The following is a 19,738-nucleotide window of genomic DNA, read 5'->3' on the forward strand; positions in this document are numbered from 1 at the left end:
GTATGTGTGTGTAAATATTTTTCAAATTTTATATTATATTTATTTATAATTATGTTTATTTCATGTTATTTATTCATATATCTCTATTTTATATAAAAAAAAATTATTTTCAGATCTGTATCTAGTTAAATTTTTAGGTATTTCAGCAAAATCATTCTTTTCGTGTATCACCGTGTTGATAAAAATAAAGTGACACGTCTCAAAATTAAGTAACTTTTCAGTAAAGCATTTTTTTCTTTCTACATTGGAACGACGTTTTAATCAAGATAATGATTGTACATAACTTCCTTTCTAATGTTATACTAATTTGCTTTCCGCGTTATACTTTTAATTATAATATATTCTTTAAAACTATGTCATGAGTTTTCGAAATTCAAACACTGCAATCCTGATTAATAAGATTGTGTAAATTCCATTATTTTTCTATATAAGTATAATGTATCCACAAATGTGTCGTCTTTCCATGAAAATATGTTAGCCTTTAAGGGTTGATTTCCTTTCATTATTTCAAAAATGCTAATTTTTTATTTCTGTTATTTATTAATTCTCTATCAACGCGACGATATATCTAAATAGTTAACTCTTACTGCAAAAACGTTCAGAATGGCTATTTGTATCTAGCTTCCTTCGCATGAGAATGATTGGTTGAAATAACAAGACTACTTCGAAAGACATACCATAGGGAACGTCCGAGGATTTTTATTTGAAATGCATCGCATAGATGGTGAAAGGTGACCAGCATGCTACGATCTCCAAATGTAGGACAATAAATGGCACTGGCCCGATTTGTCGTAGAGAGCATTGCGGATTACATTAGCTCGTATTCCGCGTTCCATAACGTCTCGCGCGATCGCCGAATAAAGAGGAATAATTCTGAAATTCGAAGATTTTCTGGGATCCAAAGCGAAAGAGTAAGGAACTTATTGTCAAAGATACGGAGAGGTCAACACCTAAGATAATGTAAAATGGCTGCTTTCCTTTTGGAAGATACAGTCAATATAGGTATGTGGCATTCTATCTTTGTCATTCATTGAATAAAGAAAGATAGATGTTTGTGTCTCTTAAAAGAAAAACAGCCTATACATAACGACGTCAAAACCCAAGATAAGGTGTAAAATACAGAATAACGATACATCGCTTTCTTACTTGAAAAATGACACAGCTAAAAAAATTAAGTTCCTCAGAAAAGGAAAAAAAGCTATTTTTTAACTTGACAGAAAATTATTGATTTATTAAATAATATCAGCAAAAAGAATATTTTTAACGTGATTAAACGTTATTTTTGTCATTTTCACAATTCTTCAAAATCACTTGTTTTGAGTTGTAACGATTTTGACATTTTTTTTTAAATCATTCTTTTTGAAATATGACGATTTTTTATGAAGTTAACTTATGAAGTTTACTCTTCAATGTAATAATTTAATATTCTATCTTTTCTCAAAATATCGTAAAATTTTCGACAACAAAGAAAAAAACTATTTTTCAACTGACAGAAAATTATTGATTTATTAAATAATATCAGCAAAAAGAATATATTCTTGAGGTAATGAAATGTTATTTTTGTTATTTTCGTTTCACAATTCTTCAAAATCACTTTTTTTTAGTTGAAACAATTTTAACATTTTTTAAAATTATTCTTTTCAAAATATGATTTTTTTTATGAAGTTAAGTAAGTTACCTTCCAACACATAAAAATTTAAATAATAATTTAATATTCTATCTTTTTTTTTCACAATAAAGAAGCATATAACCACAACATAGGTTGTTTTTTGTGATATATTACAAAAACCCCGCATTAGTACATAAATTTAACAATAAATTTCGCAGTCATACATTTAGCAAATCACGTTCTCTTCCTTCTTATTCGCGAGCACATAATACTAATGGCTTTTTTGTAAATTTACTGAAGATGGCCAGATATTGGCCGAAACGTCTAAAGTTAATCTGAATCTTTGTAATATGTTAAATATCACAAAAAGCAATCTGTGTTGTTGTTATATGCTTCTTTATTGTGAAAATTTTATTATTAAAAACAACTTTCTCATTATTTATAATTCTATCTTTGCATATTTGACCTCAAAAGAATTTTGTTTACGATATGCTAATGGACTCCTTTCCTCCCCTGACAAATTTCTGGATCCGTCAATGCGTTCGACGAAAATATCGTAAAATTTTCGACAGCAACCTGATCATTTCGGATGAACGTTTTTGGTTCCCCGTACGAAGCAACGGGTAAACGATCGCGACTGGTACCTCTCGCGCCGTAAATGCATGGAATCTGACCTTTCTTGCGCCGCGTTCGGCTCTCGCGCGAAATCTCGGCTTACCGTTAGCGTGGAACGTTAGCGGGCACCGGAGGTGCCTCCGCAGGTGCAGATAATTCCCTTAGTCGACGCGACGATTTCATTAGTCCCTCCTGAGAGGCAAACACGATCAGCGCTCGTCGCAAAAAAGATCACGAGGGACTTCCACAATACACAAACGGGACAATAACCCCGTTGACTCCGGTCGTTTGTTTCGCGTTACTTGCCAATTCTTTAGCTTGCAGCAGTCTCCTAGAAAAACAGCGGACGAATCGCTGTCTGTATATCGAACTTTAGATCTCTGGGATGTGAATCCAGAGATGTGAATCTCTCCTCGAGAATCCTTCCTCGATTTCCCCGACTCGCGGCTTCTCGCTTTCGTGAATTCTTCTCTTTGGATCTTCGTATCTCAACTTGTTCCGTCGTGAATGAAATAATACTTCTCACGGAGATCGAGAGTAAAAGGAGCAGAAAAGGATAGATAGCGAAAAAAGATAGAGAGAAAAAGAGAGAGAGAGAGAGAGAGAGAGAGAGAGAGAGAGAGAGAGAGAGAGAGCAAGACGTGGTTAATAGTGCGAGGAAATAACGTGCACCTCTTCCCTTCCCCCGAATTAAAAGCATATGCGAATTCCTAGATGATGTCACCGCGTCTCCGCGATTCCTTACTCACAGAAACGAAAATCCCTTAGGCGGTTTTATGCCTGGCCTGCCGTAGAGTAATCTCGAATACACTGGAAAAAAATAAAGTCGTCCAGCTTCATGGGAGGATCGAAAAGCTTCACCGCCTTCTCGTCTTCGGACGCGCGTTCTTCCGAAGTGAATCTTATCCAATTTTATCGTCAGACAAAGGGGATGGCTTCCGATAAAAGGTGTCACAAAAATAAAGATTACAGGAACAAAACGTATAAGTGCGTATACTTCGAAACTAATCGAAAATAATAAAATCTATGACCTGGCAATTTATTCCGCGAATGACAAGACGGACAATTGTCGTCAGTGAACACGCGTCTTATCTCTCACCATTAATTACTATCTTTCAGAACAGCATCCGTCAAAAGTATCGGTGACATAACACGCGCCGTTGAACATACGTGTATACACACATTCTGTTTATTTATGTGACGCGGATTTAATTTGCACAGCCAGTAGTTTCGAAAGTTCAGAACCGCGAGCTCCGTTACCTTATATAGTACAGAAGCTCACAGCAACATTGCTGCAACATTTCTAATGTTACTGCAGTATTACTTTGCAGTAATATTGCTGGAACGCTGCAATGTTCATGCAATACTATTGGAACGTTGCAATGTTGTTACAATATTACTGCAAGCTTCTGTATTGTAATATTGCAGTAATATTATTGTTACTGTGTTCTACATCATTCCAGCAATATTGCAGTAACACTACAACTTTGTAATAATGCTGTTGTTGCAAACTTCTGTGATGAAAGTATATCACAGATCATACAATATTACAGCAACACTGCAATGTTCCAACAATATCACATTAACATTAGCACAAATCATTCCAACAATATCGCCAATGTTCTAGCAATAACACTGCAACTTTGTAACAATTTTGCTGCAAGCTTCTGTGCTGTATGAATACAACACAGATCATTCTAGCAATATTACAGCAACATTCCAGTAACATTAATATCACAATATTGCTTCAAGCTTCTGTGCTATATAGAGCCCGTGTCACACTACGTATGGAAGATTAACGATGAATCGAAGATTAGAATTCTACCAGTAAGATAATTTTAATTCATTTTGTTTTAATTAGTTAAATTCTAACATCTCCAATTCACACTTCTCAATCTTGAATGCATACGTGTGACGTGTGACGTGTGACGTATGACATGAGCTTCCCGCGGCGTTACTCCGGATTGTTTTCATGGGTAAGGTTAAGGGACACCGCGATCTCTCGTGTCACGGTGTCCTCGTGTCAGGGGGATACACGAAGGTACACGCAGAAGTCAACACTGACGATTCTTACCTCTTCTGCAGCTGAATCTCCCGGGTGAGTCGCGCGGATACGTGGTACACATCGTAGGAACTAAACACGGGGGAGGGGTGGAGCACCTACGAGCAGCGACGCACGGGTGATCGTGCGTGCATGTCACCGCGATTCACACAATTTGGACGGATGATTGACGACGGGTGTCCCGGGTATCGCTTTCGGAGTAACAACGCAACTCGCGTCCTCGCGACGTGCGCGACGTGACAGGACCGTAGAGTATTCTCCTCTTTCGTTTGATCTCCCTTCAAAGGACAGGTGCAGCGGTGCGCCACGCTTTTCGGCGCTTTAATGTCAAACGTTCACGGCGGCGATCACGTATCAAGTGTGTGCACCGCACGGGATTGAGAGCCGAGCTGAGCCGAGCTGAGCCGCACCACCTGTCACTCGGATTCGATAGCACGGAACATGCGTCGTGCGACGTCACCCGGCGCCCTGCACCCCGCACGTCGTCGCCGCGGCCAATCAGCGTTCGACCTGGAGAAAGAGAAGGTAGGAGCACAAAGTGCACAAAGAGTGCAAAGGTATTAAGACTGTTACAACTCCAACTTAACCTTACTTTACGTCTCGCTCGTGAACCTCGTGAAGATTACGTAAAATCGTTTGTATTATTATGAGTAACGTGGATAACGTGATCGTCCGAAATTTGGACGATGAGGAAGATGAGTCCAAGGCGGTGATGCTGTTCGGCCGAGACATCAGGAAGATCCCCTGTTTCAAGCAGAGTATGCTGACCGGTATCTATAGCGGTCTCACAGCCGGCCTTGTCACCTTCATGTTCACCAGTCGCGGGAATCTATCGGCGAACGTCGCCCTGGGATCCTACATGGGAGTCGCCTCGATTTATTGGTGCTATTGCCGATACAACAACACGATGGAAAAGTACGAAATGCAGAATCTTCAAGATATCATGCGGCAAAAGTCGATCAACGCCGTGGAGACAACATCAGAGAAAACTGGTTGACACATGAAAACTGTTTGTCTGTCGCTAAAGATTTTTAAAATGATATACGAGAACAAGAGAGATGCATTATCATGCGATCGTAGTACAGTGCGATGTAATATAACTAAGATTATTGTATTATATTTATAAAATGTGTGCAAAGAACATCTGATGAATGTCTGAGTTATTGTTAATCTTTTCAACTGTATATAATATTTTTATATATTAATATCATATCTATGAGATTGTTAATTGATTGTAATTATATTTTTCAATGTATAAAAGTATAGTAATTTTTTAAAAATATCGATAGATACACTGGAAAGAAAGTTTGGTTATGTTAATTGGAATTCTGGTTGAAAATAGATAAATTAGAATTTTCTGATTGAATTTATTATAATTCTAATTGAGATAATCAAAATTCTAAAGTGATAAGAATTTTCTAGCTCGTTTACATTTTCAACCAAAAATTCTTTTCAGTATATGAATTCACAGAGTTCAACGTTATGTATTTAGAGGCTTATTTTGTAACACTTATTGACTGTAACTATAGCATTGTCATATGTCGATTGCTCAGTTTTGTATATGGTAAAAAAACTGCGCAACAACTACATACTGTAACGCTACAATTACAATCGTTAAGAGTTACAGAATAATTCTTTTATGTGATCATTTAACCACTGTGTGATCACACAGTGTATTGTACTGTTTCAGCTAATTGATAGAGCGTAAAAAGTGATTGATTTTTAATCATATTGATACAATGTTAATACACGAAATCGTATGGTAAAATTATAATGAATTTCTGTATAATAAAATTATTTTTCAAACGTATATGTTTAATTTTTCTCCACGAACATGATTATTCAAAACTATTAATGCCTTAAAGCTATTTCTTACATTTCTATTTGATTTTATATGTAATACTATTATATATAATGCTATTTTTCATGAATTGTAAAAATCTTTATATTTATGGATTCTTACTCTTTAAATCTTTTAGAGTTAATGAAAGAATGAAATCTGACTCTTTTTTAACTCAATTTGTATTCGTTAGAATGACATTCTACTTCAAAGAGTTTAGAGAGCAAAGCTTACATTCCGATAAATAATTTTCTATACTCTTTATATAATATAATTCTAATTTCTATATACTCCATGTTTATATTGTAAAATGTAAATAATCTATAAGCTGTAAGGTGACCTCTGAGAATCTTGCGAATACAAGTGAAACAATTCCTACAGTCAGTAGTGTTTTCAGAGGCGCAACATAGCGCGCGACATCGTGTACATAAAATGCGTGCGAATTTAATAAAACTAACATTTTAATTCAACTAAAAATTTGTATATAATAAGAGACGATAACGAACAGATTGAGATAATTGCTATAATGTCACAGAACGATACGAGTGACGACGAATCTAACCCGCCACAGATGTACCTCAACGCGAATTCTCACGTCCGTAACAATCAAGGTATACTTAAGAATTACGAAATCTATTTATATCAATCCCAGGACTAGACATTGTATTTTTACACACGCGGATCACACAATGAATCTCTCGGGAAATTTCCTATACACAACTCTGGTAATGTACCGTAGGTGACTTGGAACAGCATGTACTTTTGTTAAATTCAGTTGTGATATCCATCCATAAGTCATTAAAGAAAATTTGAAGTTTAAACTTTCTTTAAAAACTCATAAATGGATACTACGATTGAATTTAACAAAAGTACATGCTGTTCCAAGTTATCTGCATTGTCTCAAGTCACCTTTACATTTACGGTATTTATTTTCTAGACAAATGCCCAGGCATCGTAAAACATTTATAAGATTAAAATTCAATAAAATTTTAATTTTTTTCATTAATTTTATAATTTTTCATTAAAATTCCACTTGTTAAATTACAAAGCATACACAATTAAAACTTTTAAAAACGCTAGCAGCTTGAAATGTTCGAGTCTCTTAGAAAATCATGTCTGTAGTTCTGAAATCAATTGCAATTTGAACATAATTCTATAACAAATATTCTCAAAGTTATATATAGCCCGATCAGTCCCTCCTCCTCCGTTTCGAGCTCTGTGATACTCGGACAAATCCCCGAGGAGGTACTCCGCGCCTGGAGTCAACTACCAGAAGCGATTCGCCTGGATCCGAGTTTAGCGATCTTTCAGAAAGAATGTGATCGAATAACAGAAACGAGGTGAGCAAAATAAACCTGAGAAATCGATGAAAAAGGATTTCTACATAACGAAAGATAACGTGTTTCCAGATCTCTGGACTGCGTGAAGAAAGAATGCCTGGTTGTCAATATGTCTCTTAGAGTGTCACCCGCGACATCAATTAGGTAAATCACATCTACATATCACGATTAAGGGGGAACTTTAACAAGATCCTACGAATTATCAGAACGAGCGGATGTAATAATTAATCCTGTATCTTCGCAGCATACAACATCAGAACGTCGACGAAGATGGGCAGGATGTGCAAATACAGGAGAGACAGAGGCCTTTTTGCCGTTACATGAAGTTAATCATACTCTTCTGTTGTTGGCTTCTATTCACAGTAAGAAAAAATCATCGGACTGATGTGATCAATTAATAAATCTCACGTTGCTTTATATTGCAGATGATACTGATGTTCAAGAATGAGAGGATTGAGACGATGCATCAGCTTTCTGTGTCTAGCAGAGAAAGTACGAGTATCCTTCTAATCAATCATGAAAAATCGAACTGTGGATTTTTGTCTATTTCGAGCACGACGAAATTTAGGAGACGAAATTTTCATAAATAGTATAATATCAATCAATCTCAGAATACTCTTCTTAACGATATATAGATTATCGAATCAACGAACATGTTACAAGTACCTTGATTAGCGTGACGATGAAAGGACCATTGCTGCCGTTACGAAAACACGAGCAGTATTTATCTGCAAATTTATCCACATGCTATTTGATGATATGGCTGCAGGTTCTGGTGGACAGAAAAACCAATTCACGTCTCTCCATTACTGATTTGAAGAACTTGAAGGTGTCTATATTTTTAAACGTGTACAAAATTATTCTGCATACACTTATATTTGCATCGAAAGAACACGAAAGTCAAATCCAGCCAAGCCTGAAACAGAGAAAGAAGAAAAGGAATCAGTCATATTAACAAACTGCTTATCACAAATATTCTTCGGCCATTCTTTTACACACATTTCATAAAACTAATTAATCTTAATTATATTGAATGTATATCGCGCATATTTATTTAAATAGCTAAATCTATTGAAATGTCTAGTCAGCAAATTAAAAGTAACGTAACATCAATGTTATAATTTCGTATTCAAAAATATAATCTAACACATGTTGTTATATAACAGTTACATTGTGCGACATTATAATACTAATGAATATTTATTTCTCTTCAGCTTAGACAGAATAATAAAAAAAGGGATTCATTATAGTTCACAAATATTTCTTACTTCATTCATTCGTCCATTGCTCCGTAGCACGTCTCATATTCAATAAATTCTAATACCTGTCTTTATGTAACTTTCTATCATGCACTTTCTTGTCATTCATTATCCATATCACAGCCATAATTAAATAGTAAACCTAACGTACATTTCCTTTCATCACAGCTATATAATTATAACACTAATGTTATGTTACTTTTAGTTAGTGTTGACTGGGCATTTATTTACTAGATAATTATAAACTAGCTATATTATACTATATTTGCAATTATTAATTGCAGAACGTAAGCGACGTGTGGACCTTGCCGGTACTACCTGAAAATTTGATGAACATTTTCCCCGATCAGAAGCGTCGGAGGACTTTCCATATAAAAGCTGACAGCAAGTACGTTATCTCATATTTTTATTATTATTCAAATCTAATGAAAATAAATTTTGCAAAATGTTTATTACAAATTTTGTTGGCAAAACGTCAGCGGAAATATCTGAAAGTCTCATATGCAGTACGATATCTCAGAATTTGTTAGCAAATGTTTTGTTTATAGGACCCTATCGCAAGGCATAATGTTTATCAATCTGAATACGAATTCGAAGTCTATCCTTTCGCTTTCGATAGGCTACGATTCATCGCCAATAAATGTCGGTATCGGTATACCGCTTGCTGCTGTTATCTTGGTTATCTTATACATCCTGATAATTTTCGAGGTAAATCATGTACGCAAATTAGAATGTATTTATTATAAATATGAAAAAGCCCACAATATGGTACATATGCAGGTACATATATATATATAGTGTATATTAGTAATTCAAGATTGAATTATTTAAAGCAATGAAGATCCAGCTTCGACTATAAAGACATTTCAATTTTTGTAGTATTCATTGTGTTTCTTACATATGCGGTCTAAAATAAAGATTCTTAATAATGTATTTATTCCTGTCGATTCCTAAACGCTTCATCGTGTTTGACCGGATTAGGTAGTACACAGAGCTCTAGCTGCTATGCTAGCATCCACCATGTCCATCGCAATACTGGCGGCTCTAAATGAGGTATCGCAAGAACACGCTCTTCTAATGTCTATGACGGAATCTTTTAAAAGACAAATATAAAAAGTGCACTAAAAGGACGATTTTACAATATTTAAAAATTTAGTTGTAGATTTGAAAATAATTTTGTTAAATTATGAAAATAATAATTAGAACACTAAAATTGATTGATAGCCTCTTGCAGCTCATATCATGCTTGAAATTCCTACGTAATTATTTTATGGTCCAACAAAATTATTTTCATGTATTTATATCTAGCTACATTTTTAAATATTTCAACAAAATCATTTTTCCGTTTGACATTTTGTATTTTAGCGTCCGAGTATGAGCGAACTTATCTCTTGGATAGATATGGACACGCTGCTATTACTGTTCTCCATGATGGTGCTGGTTGCCATCATCGCCGAAACTGGAGTGTTCGACTGGCTGGCAGTTTATGCTTATAAAGTGAGAAAAAAAAATTGGCATATGTCTAAAGTGAAAAAAAAAACTGAACCTGAGATACCTTTATTCACCTTTCATTTTTAGATAACCGCCGGAAGATTGTGGCCATTGATAATGGCCCTCTGCTTCTTCTCTGCGTTTCTGTCATCATTGCTAGATAATGTGACGACCGTATTATTAATGACTCCTGTAACTATTAGACTATGCGAGGTAATGGAATTGAACCCAGTACCAATCCTGACTGCTATGGTAATTTATTCCAACATAGGAGGTGCTATGACACCGATCGGTGACCCGCCGAATGTCATAATCGCTTCCAATCGGGATGTTAAAAACGCCGTGAGTTATACGAATATGCTACATTGCACGCACAGCAATAGAAGATAATGCCTTTAGTCGATCTGATAATTAACAGATAATTATATCGTAGAAAATTGATTTTGGTACGTTTGTATTGCACATGAGTATCGGCGTGATGTTGGTGTTGATTGTGGTCAGCGCGCAAATCCGCTACATTTTTCGAGACGTCGCAGTTCTTAGATTCGACGAGCCGCAAGACGTACAGGTATAATACATTAAACTTCCAATAAATTATATTCAGACAAAAAGGCTTATTCTTTTTCTATACCCCAGGATTGAACTTCTTGCACGATTTATTCTTTATTTTATTCTCTTCAATGCGAAAAAAAGAAGAAAAATGAATATACAAGAAGTTCAGCCTGACAGTGGCAGGTAACTATAAAAGTAACAACTGTACAAGTTTTATTGTAGAATTAATGTGTATATAGTTTATATTTATATCACAGCTATATATAAAACAGTTTTTTTCAACTGTATATATTAATTTTACATATAAATAAACCTTATTGTTAAATAATAAGAATGATTTTATTAAAGTATTTAAAAATTTAGGTAGATTTGAAAATGATTTTGTTGGACCATCAAAGCAATTACGTAGAAAACTTAAGTATAATGAAAAATGCTGCAAAAAGTTTTGACATTTTGGCAATCAATTTCAGCACCCTGTATAAATATTTTAATAGTCCAACAAAATTATTTTCAGATTTGTATCTAATTAAATTTTTAGATATTTCAACAAATTATTCTTTCTTATAATTACTACTATATTTTTTTCTGAGTATATTATCTAAAACTTTTACAGTGAGTCTCACACTCTGAAGAGTAAAAATCTCACTTTTAAAAGTTGAAAATTAAGCCACTCTTTCTCAAAAAGACATGCTCAATTTTTACTCTTCAGAGTAAGTTTCCACTTCAAAAAATTTAGAGAATAAATTATGATGTTGCGCATAATTGTCTACTCACAGGAATTGAGACACACGATTGCTATTTGGCAACGAGCGGCGGCGAGTCTGTCCACTTACAGCAAGGATGAGAATTTGGTGAGGGAAACGTTATTGAAGAAAGTGAAACGTTTGTTGTCGCAGCTAAAGAAGAAGCTAATCACAGGAAGCGCGGCATTAGAAAAGTACAAGACCACGCTTGAGGAATTACAAGAAAAGGCAAGCTGGATAATCTTTCATTTTTCACGAGCTTCATTGTGCTTCAATCATTAATCGCAATATTTCGTGTTTTTTTCCAGTATCCTATTAGAGATAAATGGTTGCTGACAAAATCTGGATGCGTATTGGCTTTCGTGATCACGCTCTTCTTCCTACACAGTCTGCTTCATTTACATGTGTCTTTGGGCTGGATCGCTCTGCTCGGTGTTCTGCTGCTTCTGATACTGGTCGATAATCAAGATTTCGATGGCCTCATGGCGCGCGTCGAATGGAGCACTTTGATATTTTTTGCATCGTTATTTATTCTTATGGAGGTAGCACAAGGAAAACTCTACAAAAATTCTTTCCAATTTGAATGTAGACTCCTCGAAATGCAGTCTTTTTAGATTAAAAGGAATTCATTGGGAAGTTTAATAGCATTTGAAAAAATTCCTTTAGGCTCTTTCGCGTTTGGGCATCATCTCGTGGATCGGCCAAAAGACGCAGGATTTTATTTTATCAGTCAATGAAGAGTCCCGATTAGCTGTTGCTATATTACTGATACTTTGGGTGTCGGCTTTTGCTAGCTGTGTCGTTGACAATGTACCACTCACCACTATGATGGTGAGAATCGCGACGAATCTTGCCCAAAATCGCGAGCTCAGCTTGCCTATGCAGCCTCTAATATGGGCATTGACGTTCGGAGCTTGTATGGGAGGTAAGAAATTTTCTAGACTTCAATGCTCTCGAAAGCTCAATTAATCTAAAACTGCAAAGTTTGCCTCGAACATAAAATCATCTTTCGAGCTTTGTACAGCATCATGGTTCTCTCAATATATATATATATATCACACGATCGCGTTGAAGTAATGATAGTCAAAGATCATGCCTCGAAAATTGACGCTTTCAAACGAAGAGTGCCAGTTTTTTCGCATGGCTAGCAATTGTTCAGGTGAATATATTTAAAGGAAATGGAACTTTGATTGGAGCTACTGCCAATGTTGTTTGCATGGGCCTCGCGGAACAACACGGTTACAAATTCAATTTCATACAATTCTCCAGGTAAATGAAACTGTCATGATTAATGCAAAATATGTCACCGCGTTTCAAAGATCTTGTGACTTGTCACTTTCCGTCGTAATTAAAGACTAAAACTGCGTGATTGTCTCGATTGCATTGCAGGGTAGGATTTCCTATCATGTTAACGAGTACCATAACAATTATGGTATATCTGATGATTGTTCACATCGTCTTCGGCTGGAACGGAAAATAAAAGGAAGACTTACGAATGAGGATCTTCAATGTACAAGAAACAATAATATTCGTAAATGTACTTATTATATATAATTTTTTTAAGAACACAATATTCATTACGCAAAATTACGGAACGTATTTCCGTAAAGTATCATATAAAGAAAGAGCATGATCAATATGTAAATTCGTTTTACTTTCAATATTTTTACATATATTTCTATGAAACTGTAAGGGAAAAAGAAATCTGTATAACTCTTTTTAATACGGCCGAACTTCTTTATTTTTTTTTTTTCAAATATTGTTCTTATTCTAATATAAAATAATTCTAATAATACGCATAAAATAAAAATGTTGCGCCTTTCATCTTTTGTTCGCTTTTTTTTGTAAGCAAACTGTGCACATGACCACATATAATCACGTGGCAATAAAGCAAGTACTAAAGAAAAATTTCTATTTACAGAGAAATAGCTGTAACAGTAAAAGAGTTCTGTTATATGTAAAATCAGTCATGTATATATTATAAATAATTGTATTACTTACAGTAAATATTGTTTTTTCAAGATTTTTTTCAATTGCTTGCCTTTAATGATGAAACACAATGACATTAAATATTGATATAAAAGATTACAATTGGCAGATCATAATTGCAAAAAGATTTAATGATCACATAAAATACATATATATGCTAGACAATTCGTTGAAATATTATTGTTAAAAATGAGGCTCTCCGGGAGAAGAAAAAAAGATCTCAATTCCAAAAATTGCCACCTGGCGGGTTTTAAAATCAAATAACTTATCGTAAGCTTATACTTGTATCCTCCTCATTAAATGCTTAATTCAGCATAATACAGTCGCACTTGAAATAAACTGTATGTCAAAATCTATTCCTTACAAAAATAATTAACTGATAGTAAATTATCATGTGATGCATCGTTATATAACACGAAAAATTTATTAAAACTTATTCAAATATAAGCGTGAACATCATGAGTGATTTGTTGAACTTGTTTGCATCCAACAAACGACGTCTAGAATTGTGTGCGCAGCAAAAAAATTTTCTTACAAACGGTAAAAAAGGCTGCGTTTGCTGCAAAAATATTATCGTATTTACAATGAATATAACATACTAGAAATGTCATGTTAAAAACGATATCTCTGCTTTACTGTAATCCTGTTATCTGTAAGTACTACAATTTCAAATGATGCATCAAATTGTTTCTCTTCCATTTGCGTAGAATTTTAATCTCAAACGTGCATGGCAAAAGCGACATACTTTTATATAAATCCTATGTTTTGGATTTCGAAGCTTCGGTAATCTGCAAAATAAAATCTATAAATTAGCTGTCATTTTTATATTAAAATTATTTGGACATATATTCAAAATGTTATCTGCTAAAAACTGCAGAAATGTATTGCCGAAACGTTCCTTGAAGAATTATCGCGAACGAGTAGTCCCACAGGTATAACGAAGGAAACCATCAGTTCGAGAAAAACTTATTTTAAACATGACTGGACAATTTTACTACACAGTTACATTATAGATTATATTTGTATGAATCTGATTTTATGCGATTACACAATGTTTTCGTCAAGTCAATGTTTCGTCATGCCTACGCTTTACCGGGGTGTGAATCGTAAACGAAAACCTGCACCTGCACTGCATCTACTATAATAATGCCGAATTTGCGAACAAACTTAACTTAAAGAGTCGAATCAAATTCAAACACTTAGCGCAGTAAAGGCATTCTTCGAGCTCGCGTAACTACCTGAGATATCGTATATAGTTTTCAGTCGTTGAAACGCACAGATTCCTATATAACACTGCTGGACTACTTAATACTCGGATATACCGCCAGAAAACATACACGAGCGACAGGCTAGCTAACGAAGTGTACCCCAGTTCAGGAATAAAATGTTTGAGATCCAACGAAAAAATAAATATGATTTAAAAAAGCCGACACACACACACACACATATATGTCTTTCAATGGAACATTATATCAGTTGCGTTAAAATTTAAAGAAAAAACTCGGAACGGTATAAAAATAAAACGGGAAAAATTTGCGAAGAATGTAACTGGGATGAGATATGTAATATCGCGTATGTTTTTCCAAGCGGTGTAGCAGTCTTATATATTTGATATTCTAACGGTACAAAAAGAAAAAACGCACACATTCACATATCAATAAGAGAACGCCGAAAGCAACACTCGGAAATGTAGTTGATATTAAGTGTTTTGTCTCCCTTAATATTGCAATTAAATCTTTAATGTTCCGCGATGGTTCCGATATACGAAAAAATAGACAAGACGAAATGTTCTAGGTGTTGCTAACGGTGTTACCATCCCAAAGAAACGATGGAAGAAGCAAGTCCTTACATTAATTATTACAACAAACCATGCAATATTAGTAGCACTTGTGGAATGCCTGTCACGAGATTGGTTTGTATATGTGCCAAGGCGCGTATTAACAAGCGTATGGTACTTCTGTCCTCAGGAAATACTTCATCGAGAAATAGCGACGCGGGTATTTATTCGCAAGTGCACGCAAGGTACGAAAAGATCCTGTAAAGAGTAAGTACAAATTATCTAGCTTTGATTCTCGAAGTGCGCCAGTGCGTCGCGTGTCCTATCACATGATCGCCTCCCGCATCGAGAAGTTTCTCGATTCAAAGGGTAATCGTGAAAGTAACGCGTGACAAGCTGCTGAGGAAAATTATCATCATATTCATTCACCGGCGATGAGGTAACTAGGAGGTGCATTTAGATGGCAAGTATGTGCAGATAACAAATAAAATGTAACTTCCTTAAAACCTAATAGGACTTAAAGGAGTCCTCTCGAGATCTTAGGGTAGTGTTGTACGCGTACAATTCACCAGGAACAGGACGCTTGAATAACTCTTCTAGATATGAAGATATCTACAATATTTATAGAATATTTAGACTTCTTTTTGGGATTTTTTTATCCCCCGAAGAGCGTGAAATCACGACTTATTGTCTAGTTTTACCGCAGGATTTTTGTTTCTATTACGGAATAATATTCTACCGCTCAAAATTTTTTACGGGATAATGCGATTGGAATCATCTTTTTTGACCTCACAAACAACTGCTTTACCATACCGCTAAACTATATTTCGACTATTTATAATTTCTAATTATGTCAACATCTTAAAACGACATCCGTAACCTGCATCTTCAAATCTAAAAATATTATCCAGTTGTACTATTTCTGGTGGGTCGGCTGGTATTATTCTTAAATAATATGTAGAAATTATTCAAGAATATGTGTATGTACATATAGTAGTACACACATAGTGACAACTGACAGTCTCTCTCATTCTCACACTTATTCGCTGGACTGAACAATTTTTAATTGAATAAAGCATCATTAAATATGGGATCCAACACATATTTGCTTTGTTGAGACGTACGAGACTGTACGTTCAATGTTTTTACAATTTAACCCTTTCCACTCTTTGTGTTATCATTGATAAAAAATTAGTAAAAATAATTAATGAAAATTTTATTAAATATAGTTTTAATAAACATTAATATGTTTTTTTTATTAATTAAACTGTGAAAAGTATAATAGACATTAAATAATTGTACAACGATCGAATTTTATATCGTAATATTGTTAAATGAAAAGGGTTAAAAACGATGGAAGAAAGTTTTATTATAGCTGAAAATTTCTATTTTACTTATAACACTGTTATGAATACAAAAAGTATGCGTGTTTCCAAGTATCACTATTTATCATGTGTATAGATCATCAATGCAAATAAACATCCATTTTCAAAGATTTTTCATTATTAGTTATTCTACTAAGATCATAATATACAAATTGTATGTAAATGTGACATAAAGTTTAATAATGTAAAAATAACTTTTAATTATTTGCTTATGTGGCTAGAGATGTAAACGACGGAAAAAAAGAATTAGAGTAAAAAACTCAGGAAATAATAATTTTTTTTCTTTCGGTTTTGATAGTTTTTTTATTCGGATATTTTTTTTTTAGCATTTCACGATTTCGATGCTGTACTATTGTTCTAGAATTTAGTTTTTGCACTTATCCGTAAAATTTCTATGTAAAAATAGTTACAAAAGTAAAATATAGTATAATGATCAATATCATATAATGCTGGTAGCTATAAATATACCTTACCTTTCACTATATTATTTGAATGATATTTTATACTGTACTCCAATTATAAAAGTTAGTAAGTGTTTTACACTGTTATTAAAACAAATAATACTTTGCTAGACTAATCGATATTGTTTTTGTCGTATACCCCGTTGTAATTATACATATTCTAAATTTAAATTAATGAGACAATAATCATCGAATCTCTAACTCTTGAATCAATATTATATTGGGATGTTGTCTCAAAATAATTAAAATATAGAATACAAAATAATTAAAACATAGAGTACAATTGTAACCAATATGCAATATCTATTATGCTTATAAAGTATTATGTGTATTAATAACATCACTTACTTAATCTTTAAATATAAAATATCTGTCATTCAAATACCACAGTAATTATATTGAAATAACTATATGTTTTTTCATAAATTTTATATAATTTGATAAAATAATACCGTTATTTACAGTAACAAAATTAGTTTTTTATTTCAAAGTAAATCGTTTTTTACATCTCTAGATGCGGCAAAGAAAAAACATATGATACATGTTTATTTTAATTTGTGAATAATGTAGCTCGAAACTTAACGTCACATTAGATTTTTTACGAAGGATCTTTCAAAATAGACATTTATCACGACTACAAAATATACGTAAAAAAAATTAAGTATAACGCAAAATTATGTTTTACAATTTACAAATCATATTATATAAACTTACATAAGATTCCATTCGAGTGATCCTTGTCCAGCGTATGTTTATAATAAACCTGCGTTTATAATAAACCAGCAATTACATGTACATACTATGGAAATGTATATAACATGTCACATGTGTTGATAATTCGGGATGATTTTCATATACAGTCATCGTTTCCTGTTTTCTAGATGAAGTATCTCACGACCTACGTTTGCGTCAAACATTCAGATATATATACAATTTATCTACGAAACGAATTAATCATTTGAATAATTGCCTTATACCCTTCAAATAATTAAAATGTCTCGATACGGATTTATACGGGATTGAAATATATGCGATAATATAGCTCTAATACTCATAAAAAGTTGTACTATCTTGTGTATTGTGTCATGCTAACGAAATAAAGACACGTCGATTAAAACAAGCGCAAGAGACATCTGAATAACAGGTAATGCCACAGAGTGCTTTACAACATATGATCCTAATGTATTATTGCTCTTTGCACTTCTCAAAATGTTCGAAACGTCGCTTTTTTTCCTATTCTAAAAACTCGTGTAAAAGTCGCTTGATATCGAAACCCAACCAAGCCAACGACACAGCTTAGTAAAATATGACTGTCTTCGAGTATTTAGAGTTGATTCTAAATTATCTCAATTTGAAGTAAAACAAATGGACCGCGCGACGCGCGATCATTCCCGATTCTCTCCTTTACTATGAGTCATCGTTTCACGGATTTGTGTCAAGACTTCGTAAAATAGTGATGCCTATACTATAGCGACTGTATATTGTCATTAAAAATATTATATTTTCATGTGGATATATTTGGCAAGCATGCACGTCGATTTGGAAGATCTTTTTTTTCCCTTTCCTTTTCTAAGTGACGACCAAATAAAAATCGAGTGTATGAGAGCTAATGACAACTACGAGAGGACGGCTCGCAGTCTTTTCCAACGTGCCTCCAATTGAGACTTATTCCTGACAGGATTCCAATCGAACGCAAACTCAGGACTGGCTGTACTTTTGTTTGAATAAGTAACGTTGTTATGGCTAAAATCTGAATTGAAATTGGCCAGGTCGACAGTACTTAAAATTCGTACGGCGGACGAGAGGCGAAGCTTACTGGTTGGGGAGCTAAATACCAGTTTGCGGCCTTGCTTACTGTTGTTGCCGATGTCTCCAATACTGCTACTATTATTACGATCGTTTTGTAATTGTTTTACTTTGCGGGAATACTCGGCGAGAAACGATTTCGCCATAGATCATTGCCGATACGCCTGTGGCGATATGCCGTTTCCAGGAGTCACGTAGTCACCGATCATCAGGCTGGGATTCACTGGGTAATGAGAAGTGTTGCCGAGGACCAGCGATTGCTGGAAAGTAACACCAAGCTGTAGCGCGAAAGTCACGCAAGCAGACGTATTGTTTTAGTTTCCGTCTCTCACGTAAATTTTATTAAATGTATATATATATATATATATATATAATACTACACACGCATATTGTAACAATTATTTCATGCTTGTGTTATATCGTCTAAAGCATCATTGTAAAATACATTTTTTTATTGCTCTGACAGCTTATCGTAAAAATGTCAAGTTTTTAACTGTACTTACAGTGGCAGGTGATGTAAACATATTTGGAGTTATTCCACCACCTATTAATTGTGCTGCTTGAGTGCTCGTCGCTGTACCTCCTACGCGACCCCGTCCTGTACTCGAAATGGAACCCGGATGAATGTTTGGTTGTCCTCCTGTTACATAAAAATCCGTACATTTTTTTTATATGTACGAATGAAATGAGTAAAAAATAGGATTTAAAAATATAAAATAAGACACTGAGCTACACTGAACTACTCATATTAAATTTTTACTGAGAGAGAGAGAGAGAGAGAGAGAGAGAGAGAGAGAGAGAGAGAGAGA

General features: G+C 34.3%; 4 protein-coding genes across 6 annotated transcripts in view; 2 read left to right on the plus strand and 2 right to left on the minus strand.

Annotated features, from left to right (window-relative positions):
• LOC108749973 (putative mediator of RNA polymerase II transcription subunit 26) overlaps positions 1 to 4,919 on the minus strand; it is a 36,951-nt gene extending 32,032 nt beyond the window's left edge. The window contains exons 1-3 of one of the 2 annotated variants that reach the window (XM_018489087.1): positions 4,879 to 4,919; positions 4,299 to 4,796; positions 2,974 to 3,034 (exon numbers count right to left, since the gene is read on the minus strand). The gene's annotated coding sequence lies outside the window, so the exon portion shown is untranslated. The remainder of the gene's footprint in view (positions 1 to 2,973; positions 3,035 to 4,298; positions 4,797 to 4,878) is intronic. The other variant, XM_018489088.1, reaches the window with a different exon arrangement.
• LOC108749976 (cytochrome c oxidase protein 20 homolog) lies at positions 4,823 to 5,366 on the plus strand. The gene has a single exon (XM_018489094.1). The coding sequence runs from the start codon at positions 4,933 to 4,935 to the stop codon at positions 5,281 to 5,283; it is 351 nt and encodes a 116-aa protein (XP_018344596.1). The 5' UTR covers positions 4,823 to 4,932; the 3' UTR covers positions 5,284 to 5,366.
• A 1,195-nt stretch (positions 5,367 to 6,561) lies between these two features.
• LOC108749889 (P protein) lies at positions 6,562 to 12,992 on the plus strand. The gene is made up of 17 exons (XM_018488903.1): positions 6,562 to 6,737; positions 7,301 to 7,466; positions 7,536 to 7,610; positions 7,711 to 7,828; positions 7,892 to 7,964; positions 8,102 to 8,295; positions 9,010 to 9,113; positions 9,274 to 9,433; positions 9,707 to 9,778; positions 10,091 to 10,222; positions 10,304 to 10,558; positions 10,650 to 10,784; positions 11,545 to 11,739; positions 11,820 to 12,053; positions 12,178 to 12,436; positions 12,687 to 12,780; positions 12,901 to 12,992. Exons 1-17 carry the CDS (start codon positions 6,653 to 6,655, stop codon positions 12,989 to 12,991), a joined length of 2,442 nt encoding a protein of 813 aa, XP_018344405.1. The 5' UTR covers positions 6,562 to 6,652; the 3' UTR covers position 12,992.
• A 5,736-nt stretch (positions 12,993 to 18,728) lies between these two features.
• LOC108750075 (histone-arginine methyltransferase CARMER) overlaps positions 18,729 to 19,738 on the minus strand; it is a 5,982-nt gene continuing 4,972 nt past the window's right edge. Inside the window, exons 7-8 of one of the 2 annotated variants that reach the window (XM_018489302.1) lie at positions 19,433 to 19,569; positions 18,729 to 19,189 (exon numbers count right to left, since the gene is read on the minus strand). In XM_018489302.1, coding sequence (XP_018344804.1) covers positions 19,079 to 19,189; positions 19,433 to 19,569 — 248 coding nt within the window. In that variant the 3' untranslated portion in view covers positions 18,729 to 19,078. Of the gene's footprint in view, positions 19,208 to 19,432; positions 19,570 to 19,738 lie in introns of both variants that reach the window. The other variant, XM_018489300.1, reaches the window with a different exon arrangement.

The sequence above is a fragment of the Trachymyrmex septentrionalis genome, unplaced genomic scaffold, assembly GCF_001594115.1.
Source record: "Trachymyrmex septentrionalis isolate Tsep2-gDNA-1 unplaced genomic scaffold, Tsep1.0 scaffold32, whole genome shotgun sequence".
Classification (NCBI taxonomy): domain Eukaryota; kingdom Metazoa; phylum Arthropoda; class Insecta; order Hymenoptera; family Formicidae; genus Trachymyrmex; species Trachymyrmex septentrionalis.

Bases quoted from the DNA above. Each gene is read 5' to 3' on its own strand.
- LOC108749976 (XM_018489094.1), top strand. From the start codon at position 4,933: ATGAGTAACGTGGATAACGTGATCGTCCGAAATTTGGACGATGAGGAA.
- LOC108749889 (XM_018488903.1), top strand. From the start codon at position 6,653: ATGTCACAGAACGATACGAGTGACGACGAATCTAACCCGCCACAGATG. The intron at 10,785-11,544 runs GTATAATACATT...GTCTACTCACAG, and splicing joins ACGAGCCGCAAGACGTACAG to GAATTGAGACACACGATTGC. The intron at 12,781-12,900 runs GTAAATGAAACT...ATTGCATTGCAG, and splicing joins AATTTCATACAATTCTCCAG to GGTAGGATTTCCTATCATGT.